We start from the raw sequence: 22,514 nt of genomic DNA, 5'->3' as shown, positions 1-22,514 counted from the left end.
CCTTTGTGTATAGCAATGTTTGACTTTTTACCGCCTAGCCAAAGGTAGACGCACTACTTTTGGCCAGTCTATATATATATGAAGTTGTGTTTGCATACCGCTTGCCCGATTTCACACACACACACACACATATGCATATAACTTTTGTCTGCTTGTAGATAAATTGTTCAATGTTTTTAATGTAATTCCCTTTGCTTGCTGAGCAAATCCTCTACTGAGTGGTCGATCGCAGCAAGAGTATCTGCTGAATGCACGCTCATCGCGCTGGTGTAGGCAATCTCATCGGTTGAATTGGTTGATCTCCAATTCCCAGTTGTGAGTCGTATTGCTTCGAGACGTTCGTTCAGTGTTGAGCGGTGATCTTGTGGAGTCAGTTCGTTAAGACGGATATTTTTAGACGGAGCTACGGTCTTTGAGAAAATTAAAAAATATATACATATATGTATATGTACTTGGTACGGTTGTGTGTGTATAATAATATGCATATTGTATAGTATATGTATGCAAGAGTGTGTGTGCCTACATAAATATATATAACTAACTAACTACAGACAGCATAAATATTTTATGTACATGCATACATACCGCCATATGTGCTAGAGGAAAATGGGTTTTTATCAACAACTGGACTCGAGCAATGGTGAGTATGGATTTCATTTTACATATTTTTTGTAGAATGAATGAAAAATATTGTGGATAAAAGTGTTTTTTTTTTTTTGCTATAAATACTGCAAATTGTGAATGAAAAAGTTTCAGTACACACCTAATTGTTAATACATACATACCTACGTACATACATACATACATGTGTGTACGTACAGATAAAAGGATATTAAAATTAAAATTCTTCCAAGCATAAAAGTGACTTGTGATAAATAGTAGCAGCAACTTTTACTGCGAACGGCGGCGCACCATTTTATTATGCTTCCGTTAACATTCTTCGGGTGCATTTCATATCGCTTGCTTTCTTTTCTTCTTCATGGGTTTTTTAATTTTTTTCCTCTCTTGCTGCTTGCTGGCTCTGCTGCTGGGCTTAGGCCCATCACATGTTTTTCTTGCGCTGTTTTCTGCCTTGGACTTATCGCTCTGTGGGTTTCTGTTGTAGTGAAAAAATTAAAAAATTCTTGTAAAAACAATTTGATATAATGCAGGCGCATGCAACTGATAGAAACTATCTGTACCAATACACACATAACTTTACTGCATACATACATACATATAGTGCACATAGTACATACATTCATACATACATATGTATGTAACTATGCAAGTTCGTATGCATTTACAAATTTAAGAACACAACTTGCTTAGGAAAAAAATATTGTAGAAAAATTCATGTTTTAATTTGAGAAAAGAGTCTGCAATGTTGAAATAGTAAACGTTCTGTGTAACATAAATGTGCTGTTAACTGCAAAGGTGTCCACTTACATACATATCGCATACTTTGTTGTGTTTTTTTTTTTTTTTTTNTAATTGAAGTTGTAGAGAAAATAGTGCTACGCTAAGCAGAGCATAAAATGTTTGTTAAGGTATTTATACTGATGAAAAAGGGAAAGTGTTAAACAGCTAATTTTGGTAGAAAAAAAATTAAATTTTTTAAAAAAGCATAAGTAGATAAATAAGATGCAATTGTACGAATGTTTCTGATGCTTACACAATTTGTATTTTTGTCTTTTTTTTGCACTGGCATAGAAATATGACCAGCATTCTTTCGTATATATGTATGTATTTTTACACATTTGGGAATCACCCGCTAGTATACGCCCTGTTAGGGAAGTTCAAAGGCTTGTTTCTCTTACAAATTTGGAAAAATCGAGATATACGTAGCACAAACACAAATAATTCGGTGTCCGGCACGTGAAGGCTTTCCCCACAACGCTAACTACCTCTTCACATGCTTCAACTCACTACCCAACTAACACTCCCTCTCTGTGTGGCCCGACTCCGACGAAACAGCACATTTTCTGCGCTGACGAGATTGATTGAAGCAATATCAGATCTAGGCAGGACTAAGCATGCACAAAAACAATAGCTGAGTAATAATGAATGAACAGGGAGTCAGCTTAATGGCCTGTACTGGGGCCAAGGGCTTTACAGAACGCACCCCTCTAAAGCCACTAACGAAGTATGACGTTCGGATCGTTGTCTCGCTAGCATCGTCGATAATCAGGAGCACTCCGTGATATTGGTAGAAGCCATTCTAAGAGTGAAGTCATTAATTCAGAATTTCCATATCGTATCGTGTGTATTCGCACCAATGAACCGTGGAAGTAACTTCAGTAACGGCAGCGAAACGGAAAAAGTCTGTTATCGATCATTTGTCAAAAAATCACAAGATCATAAGTGCCATAGATGAGAACAATAGTTAATTAGCAGAATCCCTAGATACGAATGTAAGTAGATCCCACCCGTACTGGCAAAAACAGAGCTACATACATACATATGTACATCTGAAGCGGGACAACTGAGATTCATCCTCATCATGTACAGGTGCTATCCTGCTTACTGGGATCCGTAAGTAAAAAAGTTTGCGGTTAATAAAATAGGAGGTCGTCTGAAAGTTGCTGAAGTCCGATATATTCCATAATGGCCCAGGGAATGGAATTTGGTGTTAACAAACCTAGCGATATCTTGGTGGTACTGAACGACGAACAATTTGGACATAAAAGCGAGAAGTGATAAGAAGATTAACTATGGCTTCGGAAAAGTCAAGATCCACAAAACGGACACAGAAGCCCTAGTCCACTTAGTGGCATTTAAGGAAACTTGAAAGCCGTTAAGATGTTTTTTTTTTATAATAAACGATTTAAAAATTATTAGCAGGTTCTGCAATTCACATTACCTGAAATTCAAGAGAACTTTGGTTTTTTCAATTACAACAAAAGAATTGTAAAAGTTATTGAGAAACTGAAAGTTCATTCACGACTGTGAAGTATGGCATTTCTGTTGTGGCCAAGTATATGCTTAAGATTAAATCAATTATCATAACAATTTAGTAGCGGCCATAGGATTGAAATTAGTTTATAAAAATCGTAATTCAAGGGGACTCACTTCCTATTTATAACGCAGTAGGGACACCATTTTGTGTATCAATAAGAGTACCATAACAAACGCCATTAAGTCAGTGCATTTTTAAGCGATTGTTCTGCACCGAAAGACGAGCATGAAAGTATTCGGGCGGGTTATGCCTGCTTCGAAATATACGGGTCTTATCTGCCTGCCGCAAAGCACGTTCACGGGTGGATCCGGAAAATTTAGCGGTTATCCTATAAACTGAACTTCTACAGGTTAAGTTCTTCAGCTTCAGTACTAGTGTCTTCCATTCTAAGAGTCAAATCCACCCCCGACCAGATTTTAGCAGTTCGTCAAATGCCAGTAAAGATCTCAGATAAACAAATCAATAAATACCACCCTTTCTTCGATTTTAAAACCGCTTTTCATATTTAGCACGAAGAGAAGCTGCGTTTATAGCACCGCGTCGGAATTTCATATCCCTGCAAAACTAAAAACTACAGCTAAGTTTTCTAATTTTAAGAGAAACTTTTAGCTCCTTCCAAATTGAAAAGGACCTCTCGGCGACGTGCGAGACCACACGAGGTTTAAGACAGGAAGGCTACCTATCGAGGATTTCTTTGATGACATTGACATCCTCGGACTCAACACCAGAGCCGTGAATGCAGGATTTTCTATTTTAGAAAAGGGAGCAGAAGTGCCCGGAACTTCAACATAACCATTCACAATACCATGCAGAAATCCTTTCCTGTCGAGGAATATCTCAAAAATCATTGAAAGTTTATTGAAAAAATCGTCAAACTTTACATGAACTTATTCGATGTTTTAACTCAAAAACATTTTAACTTGCAACAGTATGTTCCATAAGTAATAGTATTTAGTTTTATTTTTAAGAGTGTTCCAGTGATTCTGCAACGATTAAAGCTCACACTCATTTCCATCCCATCAAACAATTTCATTTGAACAATTAATTCATTAACACATATGAGCGGCATCATATGTACTATTCTTGTGCGCGATGCATATTAATTATAAAACTGCCCACAATACTCGAGACTCAAACAAAGCTTAAAAAGATGCCGAAAAATGAAACAAGACGGATGCGTTAATTGCTACGAGCAAAATATAAACAAGCAAGGCAATGTACGCATAGTAAGCTATGATGAATTTGCATGAACTTGGACTCGAATTTAATTCATATTACAGCGAATGCAATTTGCACTTGCACTACATTTAAATACACATAAACAGGCGGTTGGAAAAGTTTGCTACTAGCGGCAAAAATTTAATTCCTTTTAAGCATAACGCTTGTTGCATTTTTAATTATATTCACTTTTATTCTTCAGCCTCTTCTAACTAGTCTTGATTATGATCTCATAGCGCTGGTTAATGTGGTGTGAGCAATTTTTTTTTCTATTTGCCCAGCAGCATGAAACACTACTTGCGTGCGTACATACAAACATGCACACATTTTCCACAAGTGTTACCCAGCTGCCAGGAAAATTACTACATAAATACTTTCATACATATGTACATATATAGAAAAATACAAAAATAAGTACATGTGCAGAAAATTTTTCGAAAGTGAAAATTCTTCGGTCCATTTGCAAGTACATTGTACATACTAACATAGTCTATATGTATGTAGTACTTTTCTATAAGTAAATTCCTTCATATATTCCAAAAAGTTCACTTGCTGGCCATTTTCTTTTCGGTCAACATGATGTTTATGCTACACACTCACGGCCTGCTATACACTCAATTAAACCCCTACATATGTACATACATTAGTCATATGGCTTCTTTTTTTTAATTAATTATGGCTTTTACCCAGACCCACCTACCGGGGCATCCGAATCCCTTCCGTTTGAATCGTACACCCTCAGAATTTCCAGTAAATTAGGAAATTTTTTGCCTCTTTCCGGTTTTTCGAAATTTACTAGAAGTTTGTAGAAGGAAAAAAGTGGTCTGTGCATTTTATCAGACCTACCTACCGACATGTATTTCGACCCGCTGAATCCGAGTCGGAGGTCCGTTTGACCCGTACACCCTCAAAATTTCGATCAAACTGCGAAAATTGAGAATTTTTTTTTTTAATTTTCGCGATTTACTAGATATTTTGAGGGTGTTCCAGTCAAACGGGTCTCAGATTCGGGTCGAAATACATGTCGTTAAATGCATGATAAAAATATAGTAAGGTAGAACCGCTGAGAGTCACTTTTAAAATTCTTGACGTTTCCAAACAATTTAATTTTTAAATTTACTCACAAACTCACACACACATTTTCATTTTCAATCTCAAGCAACAACAATTTCGTACAATTTCAATTTTTTATTTTCACTTTTATATGATTTTAAAATGTTGGCAAACTTCAAAAAAAAATCATGGCCGACAAATTGAGAGAACGGTTATACCTTGCTATGTTTTTATCATGGTTAAATGGATCTGGTTATAAGCAAACACAACTTTTTTTTTTGTGCCGGTGTTTCCAAATTTTTTTTTCTCGGAACTCCAAATATTGACGAAAATTTTCTTTTTGTTGGTTTTTCATCATTCCTCCACCTCTACTCATAGGAGCATATATGTATGTATTTAATTAATTTGAAAGCGGTCATATGCCTAATGTACATACATACTTACATAACTTTTGTCTGTACAAAAACTTTTCGTCTGCTGCTTTTGCTTTCATGCAAATATTTATTTTTGTATGTATTTTTTCGGACGTTCTAAAAACCAAGCAAATGCCTTTTTAATAAAGCTCCAGGGCATTGTTGTTGTGGCGACCATGCTTTCCTACGCTTACTAGTTAATGGGCAAATAAACTTCAATTACGTTACTTCATTAGTCGCATCTTGGCGCTTTTTGCCGGGATTTGTTTATTTTACTGCATATTTTTGTTTGTCCGTTTATTCATTAACCTTTTTCTAGTAGCATCAGTAGGGTGGTTCTTAGTTTTGGAGTTTGCTTTTTGAAATATTTATCTTGTTTCGATAGGCAATGTTCTCCCGGAATAGATTAAATAGATATAAAGGTTTTGACTTTGAAGTCCGAGGCACACGCCTTTCCCTCATTCTTTTGAGACTTAATTACGCAAAGCTAATTTTTTCATGGTATCAGATACATGGATCACGCCATAAATTAAATATTAAAAATTGAAGCTCTACGCCAACTCTTAATTTTTTCCAAAAAATGTATGTGGATCTCCCACTGCGTGGCAATTGAATCTCTCAAATGACAGATAGAGCCTCACTCCTTGTTTACGATTGCCGAATCCATCAACGCTCTTGAGGGAATCCCACCGTTTTGGTGTTTTTTTATGGACTTTCAACAGCCTTGCTTTTTGGCATAAGTTATCAATACCACTTCAGTATTCATTAAACGAAGCTCTTATCGAAGAACGAATTAGGTTTTTCCTCTTCCTTTGTGCGCATAGCTTGCGTTCCTAGTGCATTTTAGCATTTTCTTGGATTGACACGAGGAAAAGCCGTTACATTAACCACCACCTAATCAATTCCCTGCCTTGATCAAATTCCATGTGGCGCAACAAACGAGTACTGAAGCTCTTCTCATTGTCAATTGTGTGAGGGCCCTCTTTAAGCTAGTGTAAGGAGGAGACGCGCACCCATAACCGAACGAGTAGTTAAGTAATTTCAAGTCATTGTTTTACTGAACCAATTACTATTAATGAAGTCGAAGAGCTTCAACAGTTCCATCAACAGTGCCCAGACTGTTGGAGAAGCGTGAACCCAAGCGCTTGAGGCGCTCCGTTTTTAGACCCTGATAACGACACAGAAAGTGGTAATTAACTCTTCCTCATTATCATAATGGCAACTTCTGCAGAGAGCTGTTGCTGGTATTGGCCACCGTTGAAGAATTGGTGCCATTGCACAGTGTCCTCTGATAACGCCGTTAAGGACTTTCACAGCAGACCTATTCAGTTTCAGTATGTCCCTCGTTTTTATCTTGTGATCTCACAGTCAAACAGTCTCAAACGGGGCTACAAGCTTCTTTTACTGGCATCTCTGAGTCATCTCATCAGCCGACTCATTCCCTTCAATATGGATATGTCCGGGGACCCAGTAAAGAGTGACGTTGATACGGCTCAGTGACGCCAGCGCACAGTGGTTCAAAATTGGCCTTTTGTATTCACAATTCACTGGGGCCTTAAATTTTCACTAATTTTGATGAACGGTTTTTTTTTTAATAAAATCTAAACAATAGCGCTATTGAGCTTGGTACCACGAAGAATGGAACCTAACAAACAATGCGTGGTACAAAGCTCAATAACACTATTGAAATAAATATTAATTAGCCACAATAAATTTTACAAAGAAATCTAATACAATTTCCAAGAGACCAGTTGAGCCCGATTTTTGAATTTTTTGTTTGTTTGTATTAAATTTTTTAGTGAAAAGTGCGGAAAAAGTACCAATTTTGAAGGCAATCGATACTCCTATTCCTATTATTAAATATTACATAATAAAAAACCAGTTGAAAACGATTGTAGGATTCTCTCAAAACGAAAAAATAAATAAATAAATAATAAAATATTTGAAATGTTAAAAAAGTCACCAAAATTAATTTTTTTTTTGTTTTAAAAAAAAATTTTGGATATGCAGTTTTATAAATCGCTAAATTGTAAAGTGCAGGTTGCAAGTGGCTAAGAGTTCGCGTTGAATTTTAATAATATAACAAACGTTCGAAATGTTAACGAAAAAAATTATTAAAAATCAACGCGACCTCTAAGCTACTTGGAAATTGTGCTTTATAATACTAAAATTTCATGATCTATAAAACTGCATACTCAAAATTTTTCTAGAAACTAAATTTTTTTTTAAATTTTTTTTATAGCATTTCCAAATTTTCTTGTGAATTTTTTTTTTGTTTGGGGGGAATTGTTTTCAACTTGAACAGGTGAATCTATTTTCTTCAAAATTGCCACCTTTTCTGCATTTTGTACTTTTAAAAATTTAATACAAAGAAACGCAAATTGAAAAATCAGGCTTAACTGGTCTCTTGCAAACTTTATTAGCTTTCATAAAAAAAAAATTTATCAGCTTTCATTCCACGAGCGCTTTGGCCTATTCTTACTTTAAGCCGCCTCAAAAATAGTTTAAGTATCTCAATTACTTGTATATAAATCCTTTTCATTTAAATGTTTCTGTACTCATTCGTATGCGAGTTACATTCTGATAATAATCAGCAAAACGCTACATAAAAGGATATGGATGACGAATTTATATTTTTGCAATTATTTTTCAATCATAATCTATGTTACGTGAATAGATTTAATTATATCTGAAATTCGAATTTCATTGCAAACACAAACAAATCTTACACCCACAGAAATATTCATACACGTTTAAAAAAGTAGCTCCCTGCAGGGTAACTTATCGTTGCGATGAGATTTGTAACTCTAGAAACTTTTTTTAAAATAATGAACCGTTGCATACCGGGGGGGCTTATATTCAATACCCTCATCCTGCACTTTTCAAAAAAATTCGATTCTGATATAAAAATCGGTCAGTTTATTACTGCTTATTTCTCATTTTGTCGCCCACCATTCCAATTATAAGAACCATTTTGAGATTAATATTAAAAACCTATTCAGCATTTTCCCTACCTAAATATGTATCCAATTGAACTGAGCGTTGAAGGTGAATTTTTCACAACATTCAGCGATCTTTAAATTGATCAACTGACAGTTGCTTTAAATCACTTTTCTATTAATTCATACCCGCCATTTTTCTCACAGGGCACTTGCTGACACATCTGCTCAGATCAAACACAAATTTAAGCAAACATATTTTTTTCTATTTTTTTTTTGTGCGCAAATATTTAACCAAGTAATGAGAGATAAATTTTCAAGTTCTGCATTAAGTTTCTACAGTAGATTTGCTAAAATATCAGCCACAGACAAGAATGCCAGTGAAGTGGAAAACAAAAACCAAAACAAGTCAAAGGAACGCGCGCAAAGTAGATACTCATATAGCGGGTCTGTTAGAAAAAAATAAGCAAACAAAATAAAAATATAACCGTAATAATTTACACAATTATTTCATGGATCTATTTTCAGTGGGATTAGCTGGATGAGCTCATGAGCACAACAATTCCTTAAGTGTTAGAATGCATTAATAACAGCAGCAACATAGACAAGAAAAACAAAAAAAAAAAACAAAACCTAAGCGCGCCTCAAGTGCATTGTCATCATGTCAGTAGCCGTTACGTGCTCCCATTTCAATTTTCTAATTCTAATTTAAAAACAGCATTGCTACTAATTTAGCTGAAATAAATGCCACAACATACATATACCGAAAAGTAGATTACTACTGAGTTTTCGCAACTAAAAAAAAAAACGCTGATCGCGCGCTTAAAAATAACGCATGAACTACATTGAATGAAATTTCCTAAGAAAAAAGTACTAAAAACGCAAAACATAAAACAACTAAATCAGTGAATGAACTCTTTATCAGTGCTTTACGCTTTTTCATATACACACATACATACGAGTACATATAATATGTACATATGAGTCAATCCATGTCAAATAAAGCAATTTGATCAGAACTTTTCTTTTATTATACGAAGTAATGCCAAAGGGAACAAAATATTTTTTTTTTCGAAAGTTCAGAATTTCACAATTTCTCGGATTTCGCTTTTTTTTAATATCTCAAAAACTATTTAAGGCGATATTTAACGCTGTATAAAAAAAAATAATAATTTAATAATATTCGAAAAATAAAAATATTAAAAATTTTTTTAATCTAAAAAATTGGCTAAATTTTTTTTACATAATACCTTTAACTCATCTTGAAAGATCCTGATATGTTAAAGATGTTTTTTTTTAATATAAATTTTTTAACTTTGAAAAAAAAAACTTTTTTCATATTAAAATTTGAATTTAATAAAAGTGGTTTAACATAACTTTATTTAGAGTATGCAAAAATAAGAAATTTTCAAAGTTCAAAAATTCATATCTGTAAAAAACACGTCCAGAAAAGGTTCAAGATCAGTTGAAGGTATTTTATATACAAAAAAACTCCAAAAACTTTTATAAGATTTTGCAACTCTTAAAATTTCAAATTTTTTTCTTTTGCTTGGCACCCATATTTTTATTCTACATTGCCCTGAATTAAAAAAAAAAAAATTGGAATTAATCATATTTTTGCAGTTTCAAAGTGCTTTAAAAAATTCTGACGCTAGAGAGAAAAACTAAAAAATTATTATATTCTGCCCATATTTTCGCGAATACATTCGTTTTTTTTTGGTGTAAAAGTTACTGTCGCACGGTGTAATAAAAGAAAAGTTCTGTCCAAAATTCATTCAAATCAAAAAATGGGCTATTCCAAACACTAGTCGATTTGACATGGATTGACCCATATGCAATATATGTACATACATACATATGTATTTAAATGTATGTAGGCTTGAAATTCTAATGGGCACACGAGTTATTTGCTGCCTGGTTATGCTTATAAAAAAAACTTACGTACTTTAAGAATGTGCACATGTATTTTATTGCCTTATGCTGGAGCTTTACGTTTCATACATTCCAACATACACACATATGTATGTACATATGTTTGTATAAAAAAATTATATTTTTATGTTTTTCTGTCTAAAGATCCTGCTTTGATTCCAAACCTTCTATTTATATGTACTTGTACAATTTTAAAGCATTCGCGTCGCTCCAGCCGTCATGATCATGAGAATTTAGTGTAGCATAAGTCATATATTGAGTTCAACTCTTATCAGCTAAACATTATGTGTGTACATTGTACATGTGTAGAACATACACTCAAACGCACAAAGCTAATTTTTAATGAGAACTTTTAGTGAAAGTCAATTTTGCTTTCGAAAAACTACATATTTTATAAGACTTATACATACTGCGCTGCTTGTAGTTAGGCTAGGTTCAAGTGACTCCCGGTATTACAATACACATTTGTAGGCCTAAAAATTGGACCTTTTTTTATATACCACAGAGATACAAATGATCGTTGGTGTGCCAACAGAACTTATGTCAAGTTAGAACTGGAAATTATTTAGGCAACTAAAACCACTTCCAAAGACAAAGATGAACAAAATCCACTCAAATATTAATCCCTGCTTGCCCACTGAAACAATGGATGCACCCTTTTTTTACGCTTTCTCTAAATTTTACATTGACAGAGAAAGGATAAAAGTTCATTGTGCCTCACCACTGGCACTTCGCTATAGTAAAGGGTATTGGTGAAAGTTATTTTTATCGAAAGCTTTTTGAGGGAAAGCTTGCGGATGCTTAGGAAGGAAAATTTCTGCAAAAAGTATTAATTGCTTCAACACAATCAAGAGTGCTTAAATTACAACTTTCAAGTTTTGTCAAATGCGAAAGCGCCAATGAAAGTTATTGCAATTTTAGGTATATTTAATTGGTTTTCTTTGTAAAATGTGTGCAACTCAAAGCTCTCCCTCGCGATTCTAAGCATCTCAAAATCGCGTTTTACTACTAACATTTTTCAGCGAAAAAAAAAAATAATTATAATCAATGCTAAAAAGTTCATGTTGCTTAGAAAATGCGGCCAACTGGCATAATGCATTATTTTTTTTTCTAATTTGTGTGTTGATAAAAATTGTCAACTATAAAAAATGGGCCTAACTTCTGGCACATTATTTAATGCTTTGTTTTATCACCAAGAGGCTGCATGTATGTATGTATGTATGTATGTGTGAATGTGATTGCCTTTCTTCATATGTATGCGTTTTTTTTTCTTCAATTCCATATGTATGGGTTTCTCGTGTTTGCGCATTCAAACAAAGTTTCCATTTTATAACTTTAGTCTGACTGCGTTGCTCGTCGGGCTCGGTTCGCCCAAAAAGATTTTTTTTTTCGAAAATTAATGAACGGTTTATGCTCTTATTAAACAAACATTGTGTGGATTACAACAATAAACCTAAGAGATAAGCGGAGAATTGTAGTGTGTGTAAGTGTGACAGGACAGATAGTTTGAAGAAAAAACGCGTTTTGTAATGAAAATTGGGTTACGAGTACAGCGAGGTGAATGAGAATGGTGTTTTGGAAAAAAACAGAAACTTTTTTTAAGGAAAATGTGGAAAATAAGCTACCAATACTGAAGGAGTAAGCTCCTGGTGAAAAAAAAATTTTAAATTGTGTCAAAAAAAAAATAAAAAGTGCCGTTATTGAGAACAATATTTTTATGAAAATATAACGTGCAAAAATCGAAAGACAAAATAAAATAAGTATTTTTTAAGCAAAAAAAAAACAAAACAGACTACAATTCTCTTATAAAAATTTAAGAATACCGCTAATTTCTTCATGATCCAATGATCGGATCTAAATCAAATTATTATGGAACCACCTCGGAGTGGTACACATTTCCTTTCAAAAATTTAGTAATCGGTTAATGTGGCCCAAAGTTATGCGGTGCGATAACCTCCTTCTTTTTTGAAGTCGATTAAAAATGAAATATAATACAATAGCGAAAGTTAAATTTGGCAAAATAAAAAAAAGAAATAGAAAGGCAATGAAATTAGACAAAAAACAAACTAAACTTATATAAATTTATGTGAAGAAAATTATATACAAATTTTAATAAAATTTTATAAAATTAAATTAAATTCCTTAAACCGCAACACGATAAAATGGAGTAGATTAGATTAGATTTAGAGGAGGAAGCAAGTCACCTAGTTACCGCGACCGAAACGATCTATTGTTACAAACCTCTATTCAACTACAGGTCATCTCTGATCCACGTACTATTAAGAAACCTCGCGAGGTCCTTTGGCTGAATGCCATTTAGGTCGTGTGCTTCTAGGTACGGTGATCCTAGGAAGCGAAGTCTGGTCCTGGTAAGGGCTTCACAGTGGCACATGATGTGCTCTGCTGTTTCCTGTTTTTCGTTACACAACCTGCACTGGTCAGAGTTGACGACTCCCATATTTGTAAAATGGAGTAAAAAAATAATAATATAAAAAAAAATAGAACACCAAAATAAAAGACGAAGAAATAAAATAAAATTTAATTGAATGGAATTGAAATAAAAAAAAATATATAAAAAATTAAACTATAAATAAAATTAATTTAAAAAAACTAAATTAAATAAATGGAAAAATTTAAACAGCAGCAAAAAAATTATACAATAATAAAAACATAAATCAAAAGAAAAAAAACAATAAAAATAGAAATAAAATAAAATATAATAAGGCAAAATAAAATTTTACAAGGATAAGTAGAGTAAATTATATGCAAAATTAAATAATATAAATTAAAATAATATAAAATAAAATACAACAGAATGAAATAAAATAGAAATAAATTAAATAAAAGCATAAAACAAAATAGAACACCAAAATTAAACAAGCAGAAATCAAATTAAATTAAATTAAATAAAAGATATAAAAAACCAAAAATATTAAATTAAATTAACAATTTGAATTGAAATTGAATAAAATTTGAAAAACAATGAGCAGAACAGTACAATAAATAAATAACACCTCATAATAAAAAGTTATATAAAATAAAACAAAGTACATAAAATAAAATATAATGAAATAAATTAAAATAAATATAAAACTAAAATAAAATAAAATAAAATAAATTAAAATAAAATAAAATTAAATTAAATTAAATTAAATTAAATTAAATTAAAATGAATTAAATAACAAAATGGACTGAAATTAACTGAAATGAAATAAAACAAAATAACATAATAAAACATAAAATAAAACTAAAAATAAAAATTAACATAGAAATTAAATAAAGAAAATAAATATATAGAAATAAGGTAACATTAAATTAAGTACTTCCGAGAATATCTTCATAGAATGGGCAGGGTAGACTCACCGTTCTATCACCACTCTGGAAACGTCGAAGAAAACGTACACCATACATTCTTCACTTGCAAGCACTTCTTGCCTTCGCGCACTTCTTGCCTTCGCGCACAATGTTGGAAGAAAGATACGAAGACATAGCCCCNAGAATATCTTCATAGAATGGGCAGGGTAGACTCACCGTTCTATCACCACTCTGGAAACGTCGAAGAAAACGTACACCATACATTCTTCACTTGCAAGCACTTCTTGCCTTCGCGCACTTCTTGCCTTCGCGCACAATGTTGGAAGAAAGATACGAAGACATAGCCCCAACAACGTAATTGGGGTAATGATCTCCAGTGCAGACAAGTGGGAAGCAGTTGCGAGATACGTGAAATTCGTACTCCGCTCCAAACGAGAAGACGGATGTCTACTGAGGACACCCGAATGAAACGCCCCTACAAAAGAGCAGGCTTGAGACTCAATTAGCGTGCTCCTGCACCTGAAGACATGCAGAATTGCGGTGCCAGATGCGCGATTCCTGCGCGGGCGGTGGGAGTTTGGGTTTTAGTGGGTAGCCCAACACTCTTCGCTGGGAATCCCACACTCGGGGAAGGTAGTATAGAGACTAGCGCCCCCAGCCAGTGCGTAAAACATTTCCCTCTCCTACGAAAACATAAAAAAAAATTAAGTATTCAAGATAAAATAATTTAAAGTAAACTATAGTACAAAAAACTAAAATTTGTAAGTTTTAAAATTAAATCCTTGTGTTCGTATGTAATATTGTCTTATAAATAAATAATAATAAGCAAATATGAGTTTTCCATGAAGATGCATACTAATTATAAATGCAAAATTTCTGCTAGACTCAATGAAAATGTCACTAAGAGTGTCCGTTAAATTGTCGCATATAAAATTGGGAAGGTCCGAAATGCGAGAAGAAATATGAAGATGAATATAAAGACAGACGAATGCGTATGCATATAAAGACAGCGACTAAACCGAAGACGAAAAAATCTTCCGGACCCTAAGAATAAATAAATTCGATTTTCAAGGGCCACTAAAAATAATACTTAACCTTGAGAGAAGAAAAAACTGCAAAAAAATTTAAAATTATTTAAAAAAAACAACAACAACGCCAATATCCACAATATTTTTTGATTCACTATTTTTTGTGTATATTCATCCAATCCAAAGAAATAAATCTAAAGCTTGCTTATCTCTTACAGATCTTACCCTGGAACTTTAAGCACTGCCAAAAATTCACTACCAAACTTCACAGCAATTCAGGTAAATTACAAAAATATTAATCTAACTCTTCTAAGCTAATCTCCACTGTCTCTCATTACCGCAGGTGGAGTTTGAACAACAATGCATTTGCACACACGCAATGCAGGAAGAACTATTTCATAATCAGCAACGAAGAACGAAGAAGAGGTCACCGCGATAGAGTTTTTTTTTCACATATACAAGAGGAAGTTAATACGCACACAACTACGCTTTTCTGAGATTACAATAGGCTAGTAATCTTATGGAATAAGTTTCAAAAAAAAACCAAAACAACAACGAACAGCACTGAAGAACAGCAATACAGCATACTAAAAGTAAAGCTTGTGTACTGATTTTAAATCGCGCCTGGTTACAACCGGAAATTGCAGAAACTACAACGACACACACACAAACACGCCGGCACACATTTAGCTCACATTCACATATAATCACTACTAAAGAATTATTGGAAAAATAAATCTTCTATAAAACTATACAAAGGCACAGAACTGTTCGACGATCTTCGTCGCCGATTGTGGTGTCCACATAAACACACACGCTACCATAACCACCACCACCACCACCGCCATAGCAAACATAATCACCGCCATAATTTCACTCCAATAATGTCGCCGCAACAACGCGGCAGCGCCTATGCTAGCCGCCTCTACAACAAGAGCAACAACAACAGAAACATCAACGCGCTTATCGCCTTTTGCTGCTTGGTACTGCTGAGTAGCTGTGCGTTGCTGACACAGGCGCAACGCCTCACTGGACGACGCGATCGGCCACTAAATACGCCCAGAGAGTACAAGAAGACACATCCATGCGAACGCTCCTCCTGCTATCCGGCCACGGGTAATTTACTCATCGGACGTGAGAATCGCTTGACCGCCTCATCGACGTGCGGCATACATGCGCCAGAACGTTTCTGTATATTGTCGCATTTGCAGGATAAAAAGTGTTTCCTTTGCGATACGCGCGAAGAGACGCGCAATGATCCCTACAAGAATCATCGCATTGGACAAATTATCTATAAAACGAAACCGGGTACGAATTTGCCCACTTGGTGGCAATCGGAGAATGGCAAGGAGAATGTGACCATACAATTGGATTTGGAGGCGGAGTTTCATTTCACCCATTTGATCATCTCGTTCACCACATTTCGGCCGGCGGCCATGTTGATTGAGCGTTCATTTGATTTTGGTCAAACTTGGCATGTCTATCGCTACTTCGCTTACGATTGTGCCGAATCGTTCCCCGGCGTACCGACTGTGTTGCGCAATATCACCGATGTTATGTGTACGTCGCGTTATTCGAATGTGGAGCCCTCGCGCAACGGTGAGGTCATCTTTCGTGTGCTGCCGCCGAACATTAACGTCTCCGATCCGTATGCCACGCATGTGCAAAATATGCTAAAGATGACCAATCTGCGTATTAATTTCACGAAGTTGCACAAATTGGGTGACAATTTGTTGGATAATCGATTGGAGATGGAGGAGAAATATTACTATGGCATTAGCAATATGGTTGTGCGCGGCTCGTGCTCTTGCTATGGCCACGCCTCACAATGTCTGCCACTGGACGGCACTGAGTCGCCGGAATACGATATGGTGCATGGACGCTGCCAGTGTACGCACAACACCAAGGGTTTGAATTGCGAAACTTGCGAGGACTTCTTCAACGATCTGCCCTGGAAGCCGGCGTTCGGCAAGCAGACTAATGCCTGCAAGAAGTGCGAGTGTAACGATCACGCTGTGAGCTGTCACTTCGATGAGAATGTCTTCGAGCAATCCGGCCGCATTTCGGGTGGTGTGTGCGACAATTGCATGCACAATACACAGGGTCAGCACTGCGAGGAGTGTATGCCTTTCTTCTATCGCGATCCCGAGCAGGACATACGCAGCCCGGAGGTGTGCAAGCCTTGCAATTGCGATTTGAATGGTTCGGTGGATGAAGGCATTTGCGATTCAGTGAACGATCCCGAAAATGGCATCGAGGCTGGCGCTTGTCACTGCAAGTCGAATGTGAAGGGACGCCGTTGCGATGTGTGCAAGGATGGATTCTGGAATTTGATACCCGAAAACCCAGCTGGTTGTGAACAATGCACGTGCAACACGCTCGGCACCATCGACAATTCGGGCTGCAACATGTACACCGGTGAGTGTACTTGTAAGCGCTTGGTTACCGGCAAGGACTGCAATCAATGCGCGCCACAAACGTATGGTCTCTCTGAGTCGGAGGATGGCTGCACGCACTGCGGTTGCGATGTTGGCGGCTCATACGACAACTTCTGCGACGTTATAACGGGTCAGTGTCGCTGTCGCCCGCACATGACTGGACGCAATTGCTCTCAGCCGAAACAGAATTACTTCATACCACCGCTCTATGTGGTGCACGATGTAGAGACCGCGGATGTGTGCATATCTCGCGGCAATAACGGCAATTGCACTGTTGTGCCATATCCACCACTGCCCGACCGCACACCCGACTACACTGGTGTTGGATTCACGCGTGCGCCGGAAAATTCCGAATTCATTATAACCGTCGATGACATACCAAGCTCCATGCCGTACGATGTGGTGATACGCTACCAAACCACTTCGCGCGACGACTGGGAGGATGCTTACATAACGCTTGTGCGTTTGGACGAAGTAGACCCGGAGGGAGTGTGCGCACAGGCTGTGCAACCCGGTTCGAGTGTGTACGAGACGCATATACCCTTCAGTTTGCCCGAACGTGACCGTCAGGTAGTGGCGCTGCGCAATGTTTGCCTGGAAGCCAATAAGGTATACAAGTTCAAGATACATTTTGAACGCCGACGACACAACGAAGACAATCCCACCGCCACCATTCTGATCGACTCACTAACGCTTATACCACGCATCGAAGTTACTTCCGTCTTCTCGGGCTCGCCCGCTGCGGACTTGCGTCGCCGCGAATACATACAAATGGGCTGCAATCAGTCGCTTTATGACATACGCTACAGCAGTGTCGTGGACCCACGTTGCAATGAGTTGGCGGACTATGCAAGCACGGAAATTCACGATGGTGCCAGCCAGTGTAACTGCAACCCTACAGGCGCGCTTAGTAAGGAATGTGACCCACATGGTGGCTTCTGCCAATGTAAACCGAATGTGGTGGGACGTCAGTGTGATCAGTGCGCGCCAGGCACTTATGGCTTCGGCCCGGAAGGCTGTAAGGCTTGCGACTGCAACAGCATTGGTTCGAAGGATAACAACTGTGATCTGATCACGGGTCAGTGCGCCTGTCATCCTAACACATACGGACGTGAGTGCGATCAGTGCCAGCCGGGCTATTGGAACTTCCCCAACTGTCAGGCGTGCGAGTGTAATGGACATGCGCAGCAATGTGACGCACGCACTGGTCAATGTATCAACTGTTTGGACTTCACCAGCGGCTATGCGTGTGACAGCTGCTTGGAAGGCTACTACGGTAATCCCTTTTTGGGTAGTGAAATCGGTTGTCGCGCTTGTCGCTGCCCCGACACTGTGGCCAGCGGTAATACACATGCCGACGGCTGCTCGTTGGATGCGCGCAACAACAATATGATCTGTCACTGCAAGGAGGGCTACGATGGTGCACGTTGTGAGGTGTGCGCAGACAACTACTTCGGTGATGCCGAGACGCCAGGTGGCGCGTGCGAAAAATGCGACTGCAGCAACAACATCGATCTCTACGACACAGGCAATTGCGAACGACGCACAGGACAGTGCTTGAAGTGTATGTATGATACGACCGGTGATCATTGCGAGCTTTGTCGCGATGGCTTCTTTGGCGATGCGCTGCAACAAAATTGCGTGCCATGTGATTGCGATTACTTGGGCACTAACCAGACAATTGCGCATTGCGACCGGTTCACCGGTCAATGTCCCTGCTTACCCAACGTACATGGCATACGTTGCGATGAATGTGCGGCCAATCATTGGAAGATCGCTTCAGGCGAAGGCTGTGAGGCGTGCGAATGTGACCCGATTGGTTCATCGTCCGAACAATGTAACCGTTACACCGGGCAGTGTGAGTGCAAAGATGGCTTCGGTGGACGCGCGTGTAATCAATGTCAAGCCAATTACTGGGGCAATCCGAATAGGGAGTGCCAGCCTTGCGAGTGTGATCCCTACGGGTCGGCTGACTACCAGTGCGATCGCGAGACGGGACAGTGCGTGTGCCACGAAGGTATGGGCGGCTACAAGTGCAATGAATGTGCGCGCGGTTATCAAGGACGCTTCCCACATTGTGCGCCTTGTGGTGAATGCTTCAACAATTGGGATTTGATACTGCACGGACTGGAAGATGCCACGGCCGAGGCCATACAACGCGCCAAGGATATCAAATTGATTGGCGCAACCGGCGCATATACGGCGGAATTTAGTACTTTGGACAAGAAACTGCAAAATATACGCGATCTGCTGCAGAACACCACCGTTAGCTTGCAGGACATCGACGCGTTGGATAAGGAAGGCGCTGAGCTGAAGGAGAAACTGCAGGCTTCGCATACCAAATTAGTGGACACTGAAGACAATTTGGAGAATATTTATTCTTCGTTGAGTCTGTCCACTGTGGAGTTGGAAGCTTTGCGTAATCAATCTGAGCTCGTAAAGAAATTGTCAAAAGAGCTGAAAGAGAATGGCATACAGCTGCAAGAGTCCAACATCGAAGGTGCACTCAATTTGACGCGTAACGCCTTTGAGCGTGTGCTCGACCTGTCTTCAGTTAAGAATGAGGCCGAGGATTATGCTGCCAACACCGAGCGCAACTGCAAGCGCGTCGAAACGCTGGCAAACAAGATCAAGGATGAGCACGACACGATCACGGCCAACGATGGCATCATTGCTGACTACCGCAGTGAGCTGACGTCCCTTACCGCTATGATACCCGGCTTGAATAACGAAGTGTGCGACAAGAGCGGCGATCCATGCGACTCGTTGTGTGGCGGTGCTGGTTGTGGCTCCTGTGGTGGGCTATCTTGCGAGCAAGGCGCATTGACACGCACCGAGAAGGCGCTCAAAGTGGCCAAAGACACTGAGCAAATAATCAAAGACAAGAAAGATGCCGCCGATCAAACTATACGTTCGCTCTTCCAGGCCAAAGTCAACGCCTCCGAGGGTTATCTGAAGGCCAAGAGCGCTTTCGAAGATGCCGAACGTTACCTCAACCGCACCAATGACAAAATTAAGAAGGGCGAGGCGATGATTGAACAGCTCGGCAGCTTCCTTAACAATAACACTGCATTGCCGACGGAGAGTCGTGACCTAGCCCAGCAAACACTCAAGCTCGACCTCAAATTAGATCCCGAAGAGATACAAATGCTGGGTGGCAAAATCAATGACGCTGTTTCTTCACTCAAAAACGTTGAATTGATTATTTATAATACGCGTGGCGATCTGGCGCGCGTCAACAATCTGCAGGCAAAAGCGAATACGACCAAAGAAACAGCAAACGAAATACTAGATACTGCCAATTCGGTGGTGAAGAATCTGGACGATGCAGATGCTTCGCAACTGAAGGCCAAAGATGCCATATCACAAGCTAATGTCAATATTGAACTGGCGGCCAAGGATTTGGATCAAATCGATTTAGAGACGAGTGATGCTGAGGCGCCTGCCAATGCCACTGCACAGCAAGTGGAGGATCTGGCCAAGCAAGCCAGTCGCATAAGCAAGAATTTGCTGAAGAACGAATTAGATGCACAGGAAATCAAGAAGGAAGCAAATGCCGTAAAGGAGGCCGCACTCAAGGCGCGCGAATACTCCAATCAATTGCACTCCGCCACCAATTTGGTCAATCAAACGCTTAGCGATCGCGCGCGTAATTCGGAAAGTGCACGCGAACGTGCCAAGCAGCTATTGCAACGCGCTTCCAAACTGACAGTGGACACAAACGATAAGTTGGCCCAACTGCAGCTGATGCAAGAGATATACGCGGAAAAGAATAGCACTTTGCAAAAACTGCAAGACGATTTGAAGCCTTTAAACGAAGAGCTGACTTTGTCGCTGCAAAAGATACAGGAGCACGCCGATCGCTATCGACAATGTACGGGCTAAGGGCTAAGCGAGCGCGCGCAGTTAGTTGGTAGCAAAAGCAGTAATGTTGCACCTTAGCATTTATGTATACTTAAACAATAGCCTTTGATAACTGCAATAAGACAAAATGCCTATTAAGGCCCTTTGAAACAAGCACAAACCAAAAATGTTCACTCTAAAGCCAGTGCCAGTGTTTAAGTGCTCAGTATATCAGCTGCGGCTCGACAAAAAAAAAAAAAAATTTTTATGTAATTGTTTTTATCTTCTGCCTGTTCCATTTGTAACATGCTCAAATTTGTACTGTAAACCGTTTGGATGAAAAAAAAATATTAATTTTAGTTCAAAGTAAAGAAGGTCAAAAATCATAAATGAAAGCTAAACGTGTTTGTTGTAAGAAAATGTTATGTTTAAAATATTAAAAAAAAAAAAAAATTATTTTACTGTATGTTTTAGTTTATTTAAAGCCATCTCTATGAAATAGCAAACAATATGAAATATTTTAGCAATACGACTATCAAGCGTTTCTAGTAGAAATTGCTGTTCATTTATTTACATACATACACACATACATATGTATGTACACACATACAAACATATGCAACCAATAGAAAACGAATATTATCTCGAAAATATTAAGCAAAGCAACAAATACATACATATGTGCCTTAATAACATTAAAGAAAAACAATTTGAGATTGAATTCTCTACTAAAGATTTTGTTGTAATAACTATGTAAGTGTAATTTTTATATTAATGTATTGAGCCAATAAAAGTGTTGAAAAAAAATAAATTGAAATTTTATTTGTTATGCAAATGATTTGAAAGTGGGCAGTAATAAATGGACATCTTGACCATACGTCGTCCCAATTGATTGCATACCGTAATCAATGCAATCAGGGCGCCACTGCCCTGCCTGAGAAGTAATTTCATTAACACAATTCGCAGTTACCAGCGATGCATTGAGTTAGGTACTTTTTTATTTGAATTACCAGTCTAAATATTGAATGCCGTCATCTGAAATGCAAAAAAGCGTCACTAATCAAAAATTAAAAATTCACCTTTTGATTGATATTCAAAAAAAAAAAATTAGTTACGACTTTTTGGCATATCAGGTGGTGATACATAAATAGGTTAGGTAAGAAATTAAACATTGATTTCATTTCGTTTTTTTTTTCATTTTGTTGGAACCAATGCAGTTACAGAATATTTATAGAGAATTTCAGAATCGTCAAGAAATAGTTTTTAACTAGCCTGAAATTAACCCGAACTAGGCTCAAAATTATCCTAAAGTAGCTCTGAAGTGCTTCTGAAAATATCGTGCACTTGTCCCGAATGGATCTCGAACCAGTCTTGGAACGGTCCCGAAATGGACCCCT

General features: G+C 37.8%; 1 protein-coding gene across 1 annotated transcript; it reads left to right on the top strand.

Moving 5' to 3' along the window:
- Positions 1-307: 307 nt before the first annotated feature.
- Positions 308-21,711, top strand: LanB1 (laminin subunit beta-1). Its single transcript, XM_017627045.1, has 3 exons — positions 308-640; positions 15,055-15,115; positions 15,180-21,711. Exon 3 carries the CDS (start codon positions 15,721-15,723, stop codon positions 21,157-21,159), a length of 5,439 nt encoding a protein of 1,812 aa, XP_017482534.1. The 5' UTR covers positions 308-640; positions 15,055-15,115; positions 15,180-15,720; the 3' UTR covers positions 21,160-21,711.
- The last annotated feature ends 803 nt before the right edge of the window (positions 21,712-22,514 follow it).

Source organism: Rhagoletis zephyria, unplaced genomic scaffold, assembly GCF_001687245.7.
Source record: "Rhagoletis zephyria isolate East Lansing unplaced genomic scaffold, Rhagoletis_zephyria_1.1 Rzeph_scaffold_05005, whole genome shotgun sequence".
NCBI lineage: Eukaryota > Metazoa > Arthropoda > Insecta > Diptera > Tephritidae > Rhagoletis > Rhagoletis zephyria.
Note: the sequence above shows the minus strand (reverse complement) of the source record. Positions and strands in the feature narration are given on the sequence as shown.